Below are 15,930 nucleotides of genomic sequence, written 5' to 3' on the forward strand. Positions count from 1 at the left end.
GAAGGTTTGTTACAAATTTTTACAATTAATTAATTTGGAATATTTTCATGAAAAATGTGCAAAAAATCATTCTACTTTTTCCACTGATAGAGCTTTATAACACCAGCAGTTTTTAAACATTATGACTACATAAATCATAAATTTCAACTATTATTTAATGTGTATTAAAAGTCGCTTAATATTGAATTAGTTTTATTAAATTCTCATTGTCATAGTCTTCCTTCTGCTACATTTGTTTGATTGACTAAATCTTTGGAGAATGTATATGATAGTAGCAGAAATAATTCATATGAGAACCAAAGTGGTTGAGAAAAAACTGCCTGCCTAATTTGTATTTAGTAATCAACTGAAGGATCTAGTACAGCCACAGCTACTGTTCAAAGCAATGTACTTAAATTCATTGAACTGATGCCATGAATTTTATTTTTGAGTCCCATAGAAGAATGTGTCTTTGAATTTCAACATAGAAACAGGAGGTAACTTGATATAAATAAATATTAACATCTCTTAACAAACTATGGACTATATCAGATTTTTTTTTTTTTTTTTTTTTTTCTATTTAAGGCCAAAAAGTGAAGCTTATGGTAAATAAAATGTGGAAAAGCTGTATTTTAGCAGAGGCCACAGGTGTACTATAAGTTTCATGAACTAAGGAGTAAAGATTTTTTTCAGGTTAAAATGAGTAAAATTATGTGCAAATGTATTACTGTTACATCAATATAATGTACCATTAAAAAAAAAAAAAAAAAAAAAGTTGCATTTAAGTACATGCAGAAATTCTACACCCATGTTGGGGAAATGGTAATAAAGATGTCATATGTACCAAGTTCGGTGCTGATTTTGGATTTTTGTTCATGTAGGTGGGTTACAATGCATTAAAGTCATCCTGATACGGACAAAATAACACTTTGCTTCATCAAAATATAGTGTCCAAGATTAGAATATAGTTATATTAAACCAGAAAAGATGCAATTTACATTTCAGCATTTGTAAATATCTGTGTGAGATATGAAATATGAGGAGTTACAGGCTGAGTTTACTGTGGTTTGTTGGTAATACTGTATAGTATTTCAACCCACATTATACACTTATCCTGACACAAGAGGTCCATTTCTGGGGAAATGTTTGAAGTAGGTGCTTCTGCTGGAAGAAGTCAATAATGCAGAAATTGCAATACTGTAACCCTAGCTGTAAAATTATACCTCATAACCAGTAGGGTTCAGTATGTTTTCACTTTAGAGGTCTTGTGCTGAAGAATACTGGCTGTTTGCCAAAATCAAAATACTATATTAGAAACCATTCGTAAGAACTTCTTTGAAGTCATTTAGTCTCAATGCCAAAATCTATATTAATCCCTATCTGCAGCATCCACTATTTCAAACTCATAATTAGGACACAAGATGAGGCTGACACCTTATTCTGTTTTTCCAGCTCTTCAACTGCTTTGGATAATCCTCAGGCTCTCCAGTTAGGTGGTCAGTGGAAGGGTCAAATCACTAAATTGAAGTAAATTATTTGTCCATATATCGGGAGAATAGGCATCTAATGGCTGTTGTAAAGTTTAGAGTACTACAGATCCCAGGGTGTCCTATGGGGAAGAATGTGCAATTCTGAATTTATGCTAAGGCTTGTGGGCCATAGTTAAGACACAGAGCTCAGCCCTGTCCTTCATGTTTTATAAGAATCCTGATTTAATCATATTTCCATTTTGTTGCTACTGAAGCTCTTTCTTGTTGGAGTTTTAAAAAGATTTTACTGACATTATCATTGTATTATTTATGTTTTTCATTATGCACAGCATAAGGTAAAGGCAAAAATGCCAAATCTCAAACAAAACAATGTGTTGTTGCAGTTTAATGCTCTGAGATCTCTCATACATGCAAAATTAAATGTATTTCACTGGCCCTCAGTTACACATAAAATACAATTTAAGTACAGTCTCAGTTTTAAAGGTGCTTGATTAGTCTGGTATGGGTTTAATAGAGTTTTCTGCTGTTTGTGATTAAGTCCTATTTCTCCTTCCTTTATATCATGAATTAATTCTTTAATGTTTAAGAACAATACTTTTTATTGAGATAGGGTTACTGGACATATGTGTAGATTTTTATATTTTAAGGGAACCAATGAGAAGTCTAAGGAACATAAAAATTTAAGAAATAGGGATAATTTAACATTACAGAAGATTTTAATCATCTCTAGATTCATAGACCACCTCGAACACACTACTTGTTGAAAGGATGGTTTTATGCCTGTTTGAGACCACATAAATATTAGAGAAAACAAAACAGCCAAGAAAGGGATTAGTTTTGGCAGTGTTACAGAGGCAGACGATGGAGAGTTACGATAAAAGCCCTCTTCTGCTTGCAATTGATCGTGTGATTAAAAAAATCAGTGGGAGATTTGTTTGTTGGTTTTAATATTCTTGTAAGTTTTTAGAGATGAAAATGTGATTCTATCTATGTTGGAATTCAGTAAAAAATTTTGGAACTCACTTTCAGATGTCTGAAATTGTTGGCCAATACTGGTTCAAAAATATGAACATTAATACTCAAACTTTCAATTAGCCTCATTGACATGTTAATCATTTAGGGAAATGTAGAGCCTAAAAGTTGTTGGCAATTCAAAAAGAATTGAATTAGAATGTGTTAGAAATTGAAGGTCTTCATAGTAGATGCAGCTTTAAGAAGGTGTTTAGTAGATGTATAGCAGTTGAAAGAGCCTTTGGTGGAAAGTTATTCTAAGTATTTACCAGAATTTGATATGGTGTCATCAACGGTCTGTCTATCTAGACAAATTAGCCAAAGTTAAAACACTGTTCCCTGTAACTTTTCTGCAGTACAGAATATATGAACTTGCTTGTTCGCTTTTCTGGTTTTTTCTTCCTTTTTGTGAGGATGCTGTCTGTTTGGCAAGCCATATTAACAAGATTGAAGTATGCTTCATTGTCAGGGTTTGCCACAGCCTCTTGAAATAATGGATGTAGGATGTTGAAAATCTTTCTTTTTTTATAAATTATTAATTATTTTTGTAGGAGTTCCATAAAGAATATATTGCCACGTGCCCATCAGTAATATGTAACTGGTAATGGAGCAAAAGATCATTCATATGCTGCCATATACTGCTATATTCTGCCAGTAGTTTTCTTTCCTTTGTTTGCCTATCTTTACATTTTTCTCCTAATACTGTAAACCTATGGTTAAGTTGTTCTTCTGGCTTGAATTGAAAGATCATGTAAATGTGGCTGGGCTGTGAGATAGCCCTTCTTATCCTTTGAGCTGTTCAGAAGTTACTGGAGCATAGCCTTACAGTGAGTGTAGGAGAGGATATAGCTCTCACAGCTCAGTAGGTCATTCTTGGATTATGTCATGGATATTGCCAATAGGAGGGCAGTAGAAGGGCTACTTAGATTAAATGATTCAGTCCACTGCTTTAACAGAATGTAATTTAGAGGAATAGAATATAATTATTGTCATTCTTAGAAGAAAATATTTTTTCCAATGATACATGTTTTATCCAAACGTATGTATATATATTTCAGAATCAGGATCAAAATTTAGTCTACATTTATTATTAAGACATTATTAAACAAAGGAGCATATACAAAATAAAAGACAACAGACATAATAATGTGCTCTTTCATAAAAATAAAAATAATAATAACAATAGTACATCATACAGGAAGGTCTCTCTAGCTCAGTTTTTTATAATAGGTTTTATAAAACCTGTAGTGCTTCTTATAATAACAGGAAGTTGTTTGTTTTTATTACTTTGACCTTAATTATTGAGGACTTACTGATATGCAAAAACAAGTATGTTCGTGCGCAGAGGATTTACTTATTTGTAGCTGGTCATCTTTTTTGTGATAAAATTAAAGGTACTGCTGGTGATCTTACACATTTCCTTTCATGTGGTTAATGAGTGGGGGACTTTTAAGGCAAAATCTTAATGTTGCCTTTCTTATTACTGTGTAAAAAGTAGGTTAAAGATATTTACATCATCTTTGCAAGATAGGGATCATCTTTGACCACGGGCGGTATAGCATGGGGGCTAGCCTGATTCATACTGATAGTTTTACCATGTGACATCACTATGTAGTCCCTACGCTGACTTTTAATTCTTGGTGGCCTTCAGTCATAGTGCGGTGGGAGGACAGTTGGTGTTTTAATTTTTGTATTTCCGTCATTCTAAACAGCTGTATAAAAAATAAAAGTTTTGCAAGTTTAATCTTAATAATCTTCACCCAAAAAAAGCAGACACGCTATGTCATAAAATAACTATTAGTGACTAGTTTGTATCCTATAAATCTAACTTGAGTTGATAATATGGTCCATTACCAGCTAACTGCACAGAGTATTTTTCATTTTACACTCTTCAGTTACTTTTTAGTGAAGTGTTAAAAAATATGAAGCTTTTCTCCTCTCTAAAATTGCACACTGTCTGTCTGTTATTAGGGAGATAACAGCTCTTATAAATGTTTCAGTAAGCGTTAAGTAGACAGTTATGTGCACTCTCATTCCACGCTTATTTGCTTACTGTAATAAACTGATAAAATATGTGTGGTTTGTCTCTGTGTATCTGCAGGCATCATGAGTCACATAGATTTCCTTTAGAAATAATGTTGTGTCTGCAGAATTGATTGGTTATTTTCATAAACCATCCAAAGGTACACAAACGACTTCTATTATTTAAACATATGCTATGTAAGATTTGTAGGGGATTATCTCATGGTTACTAGATGCTTCTTGTTCTATTAACTCTTTGGAGGGTTATTTTAACCCCTGAATGATTGCAGGTATCCTGCCCTGTAGGTTTCTATAAGCATTGCAAATGTATGCATTAAAAATGCTAAAATAAAAACAAAAAACTGTTTACCAGACTCGTGCAACTGTTCAGTAGACTGCCTTACAGTCAAATCAACCTTTGTTAGCTCACAATCTTGACCAGCAAACAGATGTCTTAAGAATTTTAATTTTTCCTGGAATAAATTTCTTTGTTCAGGAGACATCTAATTTATTTATTTCTAGTACTGACACATTAAATGCAACTAGAAATTAATGTCCTATAGGCTTTAAAACATAATATTATTTTTCTATCTGTCTTTTGCATGTCTTACATTTTGTAAAGTATGATATTGAAAGTAAAAGTGAATGTCCTCACGTGAGTGAAAGTACGAATGAAATATGAGAAGTAATGCTGTGAGAGGCATAGATTAAATTCTCTAAGTAAAATTTTTAGGCAGATTTCAATAAGACTTGAGTCAGTGTCACAATTTAAATATATTGAGGGATTTTTGTGTCATGTGCATATGCATCTTTACTAGATATCTGTCTACTACTTAGGTCTTCATTCCTATTAACAATGTTATAGAAGTTACATGCCTGCACAGACAAGCAGAGCACTTCAAAATACTTGTTTTAACATGAATAAAACATATTTTCTGAGCTTATTAATGAAAAATGGCTGGACTGTTTAATGAAATAACTTTGCAGTTATGTTTGTCCAGCCCAAATTGAATTAAATGTTACAAGGTAAAGTCTAAGCTTAAACTTAAAAATAAGATGTAAATTGCATTTTAAAGATTTTTTATTAATTATTTTATCAGTGCTTTAAGTGACAGTTTCTTGTGAGATTCTGCTAATAACCTGTTGCTGCTGCAAAAATGGGTCATACATGTATATTCCTATGTCCTCTTTACATGTACCAATTATATGTATATATATATTTAAGTACCTCCTTTCTTATTTCCTGATAACACAGGTTTTTTTGGAGAGTGTGACCTACTCGAATATTTTTAGAAATCTAAGCAGAAGAATAATTTGTTAAAGCTTGGGTTTAGTATTTAAAGATGTTTTAATTTGTGGAACTGTGAAGTTCCATACAACTAATACTTTTTCCATTCATTTTGCATTAGCCAGAAATCAGGTCAGGTCATGTCACAGGAGCAATTTTTTGTAGTTTTAATTTAAAGGTAAACTACTTTTGTGGTTTACCCCCAGCAGGCAGCTGATCACCATAGAGTCTCACACTCTCACTCTCCTCATGTGGGATGGGGCAGAGAATCAGAAAGGTAAAAGTGCAAGAACTCACATGTTGACATAAAGACAGTTCACTAGCTATAGCAAAAGCCAAACTTTGCTGTTTAGCAACACAAGGAATCCATTCGCTCCTCCCCATCAGCAGGCAGGAGCTTAGCCATTCCAGGACAGCAGGGCTCATCACACATCATGGTTTAATTGGAATATAAATGCAATCATTCTGAACATCCCCCACTTTCTACTCCTTTACCCCATTGTTATTGTCCACCATAATGCCATGTGATATGGGATGTGACCTCTCTGGTTCCCTTGGGCCAGCTGTCCTGGCTGTGTCCCCTCCCAGCTCCTTGTGCACCCCCAGCCTCCTCACTGGCAGGACAGCATGAGAAGCTGAAAAGTTCTGGGCTCTGTGCAAGCACTGCTTTGCAATAAATAAAACATTTGTGTGTTATCACCACTATTTTAATCCAAAAAATGAAGAAAATTAATTCTGACCCAGCCGAAACCGTGACAGCTATGTGAAAGTACACCTAATCTTAGTGTATATTTATGCACCTAAAGTGACATTGGAGTACAAAGATATGTGCTTATTGTGGGTTTTGTAAAACTTTGCTGAATTGTGTTCTCAGGTGAATGCTTGTAAGAGATCAATAATTAGACTGGAATAATTGGCTCCACTTAAAATTATGGTGCCCATATTCTTCAAGTGGTATTACTACTATTACTTAAAGATAGACAGAAACTTAAATAACTGGCTAAGTATTTTATTGTATGTTTTATTTGTATTTTTTTATGCTCACGCAGGTAAGACATTGTCCCTGAGATCATTATGTTATTTTTTTATGCCTGAACTTCAGCATTTTACTTAAAATGTATTAAAAAATTGTGCAGATTCAGTGTTGGGGGTGTAGAGTTTCCTCAGTTTGATATATTTTGAAACTGCCTTTTAATCTTCACTTTGAGGTTTATTGATAAATTGTTAATTTTACTTAAGAAAACTGATACCAGACGGCGTTTTTTTATTAGAGAAAGAAACAAAAAGTTGAAAGTTAAATCTGGTGTGGAAGTTTTTCTAGAAGTTCTTAGCCCAGTCACATCAGTACATATTTTATTTTAATTACAGCCATGTAGTGGTTGAGTTTTGAGTGGATGGGTTGCCTTTTTGCTTTTAACTTCATTAGTTATTTGTCATTCACTGTGGTATGTGCCATACTTAATGTGCCTTCCAAAGCCACTTCTGGATACAAACTCATTTACTTACTTATGTGGTTTTCTTCAGCTTTCATCAATATGGTGAGGACAATTATAAACATTTAGTAGATGATCTTCACAGATACTCTGGGATCCTAAGTATTACTAGCCTTGCTTTCTAGTTTAGAAATTGGTGCTCAGAGGTTACGGTCAGGTTTTTATGTGCTCACTAGCTTCTAAAAGTTTTCAGTAGAATTCTCTAGAGCCGTATTTTTTGTCTCCCATTTCTCAGACGTCTTGTAGGTGTAAATCACAGCTCTTACCAGCTTCTTATATTACTGGAAGTGTTCACTAAGTCTTCAGATCAGCCTCTCAACGTTAAAAATGGCAGTCAGAAAAATGTAGCACCCGTTAAGAGTTTTGTAGGCAAGGCAAGATAAAAGCCAGTTCTCCTTGCTTAGCTGCTTTGGGTGTTGGAACATCCTTTTATATTCAGTTGTTTCTTTCACTTTGTTACTCATTCAAGGCTATGAATATAGGGCAGGAAAAGATGGACACTCATCATGAGAACACACACGTAAAATTCAGTAGCTTATAGTGTATTGCACAGACAAAATTTCTGTGCTGAGCATTTGGTCTTTTCAACCTCTGTGTTCTGTTTTTTTTTTTGTTGTTGTTGTTGTTGTTGTTGTTTGTTTGTTTGTTTTTTAATTTTTGTAGTAACCTTGTTTAACAAACTCAAATTCACTCTTCAACCGTTTTCTGCATATTTTTTCCTTCTGCAGTCTTGAACCCATGATTATAGATCTCCTGACCATCACTAGCTGTTGGTGATTTTTTGTCTAAATGTCTTTCATGCTGCTGCTTCAGGACACAATGGACCCAAATCACAGAATTGCAGGGGTTGGAAGGGACCTCAAGAGATCATCTGGTCCAACCCCCCTGCCAAAGCAGATTCCCTAGAGCAGGTTGACCAGGCAGGGTTTGGAAAGGGCTTGGTCCAGACAGGCCTTGAATATCTCCAGAGAAAGAGACTCCACAACCTCCCTGTGCAGCCTGTTCCAGTGAAAATGACCTTGAGATTTGTCTAATGACCTTTGAGATTTCTTAATTGTGGCAGCAGGATGACTAAAAATATGGCATCATCTCTCTGCTCTATGCAGCTGTGGTTTTAGTATTTGATTGGTGTGGTTGTTAGGCAAAATTCAGTGGTTTTAACAAGAGAAGAAGAAAGATTTCTCGCTGTGGTTTCATTGTACATGATGGGTTTGGGGTCACCATTGCGTTCTGATGGTTAGAATAAAGAAAAAAAAAAGATTTAAAAAAAAAAAGATGATTAAGGTTAAAAGATTAAAAGATTAAAGTTTTACGGATAAAATATGTCAATAATATTACAGGTAAAAAATCATTTGTAACTTAAAAAAAAAAAAAGATTAAAATTAAAAGATAATTCAATGGATATTAAAAAAAAAAAAGATAATTCAATGGATTCAATGGATATCAGAATTAAAATATTAAAAACAGTTTTACAATGGAAAATTAAGTAAATACAGCAAAATTAAATCTGCTAGTTCTCAGCACCATAAATGTTATTTTTAGACTCTTTTAAAGATAATCATTATTGTGTTTTGTTTTTGGTTTTGAATGTGTCCTTTCATGTGTCTGGTTTGCCAAAATTCTGATCTGAAAGCAGGCATTCTAGCTGAGTGAAGTGTGTAGTATTTAATTGTTGTTTTATCTGTTTTTTTCTTACAACATTCACCAACTGTTGTTTTGTACTTAGCAGGTTACTACCCAAGTCTTCGTGCCAACAAAAACACATGAAATGCTTCATCGAATGACTGGAAAAGGATTATCTGCTCATTATCACTTCTCAAGACAGCCAGACATGTTTGGTGATCGTATGGTATCCGTGCAAGTGACAGTAACAAATACAACTGATCAGAAGATAGAGAATATTCACATAGGAGAGACGAAGTTACCTCTAGGCATGAGGATACATGAGTTTAATCCAATAGGTAACCATATCCTATATTTTTAAATACAGAACCTTAATATTTTGGTAAATTTCAAATATAGGAAAGTGTTTTTGTATAGTCATACATATATATGAATACATATACATATATGTATGTATACACATGTGTGCATAAGTATACATATGTACATATACACATACGCTCATGCAACTACCATTTCTTAGCTAATCTGATTTTAACAAAAGTTTAATTCAGTTTCTCCCTACTTACATCTGACTTTGGAAACAACTCCTTAGATCAGAACTTGTATGCGTGAAAGTCTACCTGCTTGTTCAAATCATTTGAGTTGATATGATAAATTTATTTTCTCTTCCTGCAAACTTCAATTCTCTTTCAGCCTTTGTCCAGAATGGCTGTAACAGGCTATTATTAAGTATCAGGTTGTGATTTAGATACTCATAATGATCTCTGTGCCAGACTTTACAGAACATTTATGGGTTTATTATTTGATTTGGTGGCTCAGAACTTTCTCATTGTTTCTCTTGTAAGCTTTCAGCAGTAGATTGAAAGTGTTTTAATCTAGTATGGGTGTACCATGCTTTCATAAAAAGTGGTTTCTTAGGTTAGGTACTCTGCTAATTCAGTAAAGCAATGCTGTAGTCAGGTCTAACCTAAACTACATGTATTTAACTTTCTGCCTTCTGATGTTTGGATGTTTTCTTTAACTCTGAAAAAGCTATATACATTTATGTTCAATAGCTAGAAAAGCAATTATGTTTCCATCTGACAAAAAGCAAAGTATAATTATTTGAACAGTCTAGCAAGAAATGTAACTGCTTCCGTCACAGACAACAAATATTTTGTCAGTGTTTTTCAGTCAAAGGAATAAAGTAAAAGAATCATAGAATGGTTTGGATTGGAATGGACCTTTAAAGATCATATAGTCCAACCCCCCTGCCATGGGTAGGGACACCTCTCAGTATATACAGTTGCCCAAGGCCCCATCCAACCTGTATTGGATACTTCCAGGGATGGGGCATCCACAGATTCTCAGGACAACCTGTTCCAGTGCCTCACCACCCTCTAAGTAAAGAGTTTATTCCTTATAGCTAAACTAAATCGACCTTTTTTTCAGTTTAAAACCATTATTCCTTGTCCTACCACTATAGATCCTGTCAAAAAGTCTCTCTTCATCTTTTTTTACAAGCCCCCTTTAGGTACTGGAAGGCCACTGTAAGGTCTCCCTGGAGCCTTCTCTTCTTCAGGCTGAACAGCCCCAAATCCCTCAGCCTGTCCTTATAGGAGAGCTGCTCCAGCCCCTTGATCATCTTCGTGGCCCTCCTCTGGACTCGTTTTAATAATTCTGTGTCCATCTTATGCTGGAGGAGCTGAACACAACACTCCAGGTGGGGTCTCATGAGAGCAGAGTAGAGAGGGGAGAATCACCTCCATTGCCTTGCTGGCCACACTGCTTTTGATGCAGCCCAGACTCAGTTGGCTTTCTGGGCTGTAAGTGCACATTGCTGGCTCGTCCAAGTTGTCATCCACCAGGATCCCCAAGTCCTCCTCAGAGTCGCTCTCAAACTATTCACCCCCTCGTCCATACTGATGTTTGTCACAAATTCGTAGAAGTAGATAACTGGTAATGTTGTAAATCAGATCACATAGTCAAAATTAAGTCGTGTAGTCAGTAGAATTCATTTCTGCTATGGGAGAAGAATGCGAAAAAATCAGGAATTAATACACTATCCATTTCAGGTTTCTTAAGTTCCACAACACAATCCTGTTCTTTAAATTATTTATTTCCCACTTTCATGTGCTATCTATCCTGTGCAGCCATTTGCTTCTTTTGCAGAAAATGGGTTATATATATATTTATATATTATATATAAATAAAAGTTATATATATATATATATATTTCATCTAAATTCTTGTGCACAGTATTTTCTTCTTGGCTAGGTGCCTTTGAAACTCCATTTGAAAACATTAAGCTGAAAGATGTAGGTAAAGTTTAGGAAGTTGGAGCCTATAACCCTTTGATGCTTGACACAGACTTCTTTCCTGGAAATACTTTGTTTTTCACTCACTCTCTAACATTAGCTTAGCTTTTGCCTAATCACTTGTTTTTCATATATTTTTCCAGAAGTTAATCTAGATATAGTTAAATTAAGTTTCCTTTTGTTGCAGAAAAGCAGTATGCTCTTCAGTTCCTGAAAAGCATGAAATACATGAATGAATAAACTGGAAGAAGTAACCAAACATTTTTTTGCCTGTCCAATCATATTTATTTGAATTCCTTTCTTCTAACAGTGGTTTTAGTTTTGTTTTTGTTTTTCTTTTAAGTTTCAAACAGCTAGACTGCTCCGATGTTTGTTTTTAATACCTACCTTTGTATTAAAAACAGCTTTTCTTCCAGCCAAAATAAAGCCTTATGTCTACAACATTAAGGAAATAGCAAAGAGATCTAGCAAAGAAACTAAGAACAAGCATGTTTCTTGATACCTGAAATTGAGAAGTGCCTCACAAAAATTATCATCCACTTTGAGTTAATAATCTCTCTGCTCTCTTCCATAAGTAAAGCATAGAGAAATATTGGGAAATAAATATATCATACTAATCATGAATAATTTTACATTATACTTTTCTTCTATTACTTCATGTATTAATGTGCATTTTACTAATATTTGTTCTTTTTTACTATTTATTAACTAAATTTGCAAACTGATGTTATTCTATATGAAATGTCAATGCTGGATCTGTACACAAGCAAAGAGATACAATTTCAATATATTTTTTTCTGTAAATAATTTCCCTTTTTTAATACATATTTTTATCTACTTGATGAGGCTGCAGGAATGAAATTCAACATTCCCTGTGCAACAATTTCCTTCCTGTTCAGGAAGGAAAATGGAAGTGTAATATCTGGGGGAAACCTGCTTTAAATTAAGCTACAAAAATCTGTTTTTTGTTGTTTGATCGGTTGGTTTTGTTTGTTTGTGTTTTTTGTTGTTGCTGGTGTGGTTTTTTTTGTGTATATATAGATAGATAGATTTTATAATTACATGAAATTTGAGGGTTTACATCTGGGCTATTGTGTTCCTCTGCATGCTTACTTCACCTGTTCAAAATATTTTTATGTAGAGTGCCTCGAGCCTGGGGGATCTGCGACTGTCTCAATGGGTATTGACTTCTGTGATTCTACTCAGACTGCCAGTTTCCAGTTATGGTGAGTTCTAAAGGATGAGGGAATGGAAATCTTCTAGGAAAATAATGGTACATGGCATTTAATTTTTTGGCCCTAAGTGTAACTTAGAAGTTTACTTGGCAGTATCAGACATACTGTTTAATAAATGTTTAAATAACTGAACATCAGTTCACAACATGCTGTAAACCAAATGTGTTTTTAGCAAAATAAGACACAATGACTGTTCTGTTTTACTGTTACAATGATTATCAGTTTTCTCAGGTCTTCCCTTTTTGTTTAGCACTTGCTTCTCAAAACACACATTAGGTGGTAATCTCAAATCTAGGTTTAAAATTATATGTCTAAGTGCAAGAACTCTTTGACAGGTTGTGTTTGGGACTGTTTTTCCTTTTTATCCTACTATCAAGTAGGATAATCATTAACTCATTTTCCAAGTTAGAATTACTTCTGTTCCTGAGATTTGTTTTTATTTTTTCCCACTTTTCTCAGGATTCTTTTTACTAACATCACATTAAAGGGAGCCATCAGATCTGACCTAGTATGCTGGAATGTCTTCCTTATAAGAAATCACAAATCAAAAAAGCATATAGTGGTGAGCAATTTTATTAACTCAAATGATTATTATGGCTGTTTATAATCTCTGTAACATGACTGCATGAAACCAACCCCGAAATTTGCAGGCTAACAAAGCATTTTCTCATGCTGTAGATTCTTTGAAATGATTAGAGAGAGAATTACAACAAATAAGTCACTGGCCAACTAGATTTTGTCTTATATACTTGATTTACATTTTTAATGGACATTATTGGCATATTCATGATCCTCCTTTTAATGAGGTCCATTGCATTCTAGGCTAAAAGAACCTGTTCACCCGGTGAGAACTCTGTTATAAAGCAGCATTTGAAACCAGGGGAAAAAAATAAAGGTGTCTAAACATTAGGAATGAATAGATGTGGGAAAGCAAGGCCTCTACTTTTAAGAGCAATTCAGGCTTTTGCTGGCTTATATAGTCTTTAAAACTATGCAAAGACAATAAATGAATCTCCAAGGGTCATTTTTTCTCCACATATTTCAAAGTATTTTTCTTTTGATGTATTGTTGCAAGAATCACTACATCTTTCTACAAAAATGGATATTTAATAGGCATTCAAATTGCAGCTTTCCAAATTAGGGAAAACTCCAGTCCTTTCAGAAATTACTGGACCCATTTCTTCAACACTACGGGAATTTTAATGTACAACTACTAAGCACAGTTTGCACAACTCACAGGTAGGAATAAAGGTAGAAGTAATAGCTTTATAATGGAAATGTACCCAAGTGACTCCAGAAGAACCACTGATAAAGTTAAATTAGCTTTTTTAGGGGAAAGAAGGTTTTACTATTGAAAATGTATATTTTTTTCCTCCTTGAGCCTATTTCTGCACACTTAATGTGTAGTGATTTTAAAGATAGTAGTACCCCCAGCAAGTTGTCTGTAGCGTGCAGTTTTTTGCATGTCACACAGTTTCATAGCATAGAATCATTAAGGTTGGAAAAGACCTCCAAGATCATCTGGTTCAACCATCCCCATACCACCACTATCACCCACTAAACCATGTCCCTAAGCACCACATCCAGCCTTTCCCTGAACACCCCCAGGGATGGTGACTCCACCACTCCCTGGGCAACCCGTTCCAATGCCTGACTGCTCTTTCTGAAAAGAAGTGTCTCCTCATTTCCAACCTGAACCTCCCCTGGTGCAACTTGAGGCCGTTTCCTCTAGTCCTATCACTAGTTATCTGTGAGAAGAGGCCAACCCCAGCTCTCCACACCTTCCTTTCAGGGAGTTGTAGAGAACAATGAGGTCCCCCCTGAGCCTCCTCTTCTCCAGACTAAACAACCCCAGTGCCCTCAGCTGCTCCCCATGGGACTTGTGCTCCAGGCCCTTCTCATGTTCGTAGCCCTTCTTTGAACACACTCCAGGGCCTTGATGTCCTTCTTCTACTGAGGGGCCCAAAGCTGAACACAGTACTCAAGGTGCAGCCTCACCAGAGCTGAGTACAAGGATTAGCTGATCTGCAGTTCTGCTGACTACACACTGCTGTAGCTGGTCTGTGTGCTGTTTGCTAGAATTAGGGAACAATTTTGGACTGTAGCCCAATGCAAGTCTTGTTTGGGGAGGGAAGTTCCATTCTAGGCAATGCAATTTCATAATTGCTTCAAAATGAATAAATGTATTTTGTTTTTATTTTAAAATAAAACATGCTCAGTTTATCAAGCAGGAACACTTTTCTAGAAAAGAGCAGATATTTTTCTTTAAAGTACATATTTTCAGTATACTAATGATTTGATTCCAAACTTATACCATTTATTGCTAAGAATCTTAGAAGTGATGAGGATAAGCAATGTAGCATAACACATTGATTTTATGCAGATCATCACCTTTATGTTTTGGGAGGTCTGCTGTATTAGTGATATACAAAAACTGATTACTTTCTCCAACATTGCCTAGTAATTGTTTATTATTTTCCTATTAGACAAACAAGACAGATCAATAATCCTGAACACCAACCAGACTATGAGTAACATCACTGTAAATAGATTTGCCTCAGACCTCAGTGGTGTATTCATTTTAATGATTTGGACAATGTGAGTCCAATGACAAAGCTCAAGCTAAGTTTAAAATTAAATTAAGAATAGGAATTGCTTACTTTGTTCCTTTGCTAATTGACAGGGCCCTGTCTCTTTGAGACTAGTTCTTAGAAAATTGTGTAAAAATAGATTTAAAAGTTTGTTGCATAAAATTTGCTGTTTTACTGTAAGAAATATAATATTATTCAAAATCATACTGATGTCAACATCATTGCAGAAATTGTGCATTCTGATGTTTTGGGGGCTGTGTATGAGAACTCAACTGAAGCCTTTTTAGCCTTTCATACTAATTAAAAAGGTTTTATCCAAAAGAAAGAATAACTTTAAAAAGTTTGTTTAAATGTTGTTAAAATATATGCACACAGGTGTCAATATTCTTGTATTTCCTGATAATGTATCTTTATGAAAGACATTATCAGTTATTTTGCATTTTGTTAGAAGCATATTCAGCAGTAAAGTGTACCTGATCATAATAATTTTCTTTAGTTGTTCTAAAAGGGAGCACTTTGTCTTGCATCAAATGTAATTGATCCTGAAGCAGTGTAATCACAATTACTCACTTTCTTAATTGGCCTGCCCAAAATCAGAAAATGGAAACCGATCGGCAGTGTTTAAATCAATAGCCTTGTAGTAATGCTTGTGGGGGTAGGGAGATAGTGGTAATGGGTAGATCAATTGGTCTTAGATGCCAATCATGGACTGTGTGTTTTGCATAGCAAATACTACCTTTCTGTTTGGGGATGTGCTGCTGTAATAGTGGTTCAATAAACACAAACTGTAAAAAGAAAAAAAATAATGTGAGTAATAAAATATTTAAATCTCTTTCTGAATCTGTTGTACAAATCAAGGACAATGAAGGAGAAATTGTATTATAGAGAGGCTAAGAGG

At 34.7% G+C, this 15,930-nt stretch overlaps 1 protein-coding gene across 2 annotated transcripts in view; it reads left to right on the forward strand.

Moving 5' to 3' along the window:
• The window catches only part of AP3B1 (adaptor related protein complex 3 subunit beta 1), a 167,218-nt gene that overhangs the window by 124,777 nt on the left and 26,511 nt on the right, over positions 1-15,930 (forward strand). The window contains exons 23-24 of one of the 2 annotated variants that reach the window (XM_084503559.1): positions 9,013-9,244; positions 12,348-12,432. In XM_084503559.1, the coding sequence (XP_084359685.1) occupies positions 9,013-9,244; positions 12,348-12,432 (317 nt within the window). Of the gene's footprint in view, positions 1-9,009; positions 9,245-12,347; positions 12,433-15,930 lie in introns of both variants that reach the window. The other variant, XM_084503558.1, reaches the window with a different exon arrangement.

The sequence above is a fragment of the Aythya ferina genome (genome assembly GCF_964211825.1).
Source record: "Aythya ferina genome assembly, chromosome: Z".
In the NCBI taxonomy this organism is placed as follows: Eukaryota; Metazoa; Chordata; class Aves; order Anseriformes; family Anatidae; genus Aythya; species Aythya ferina.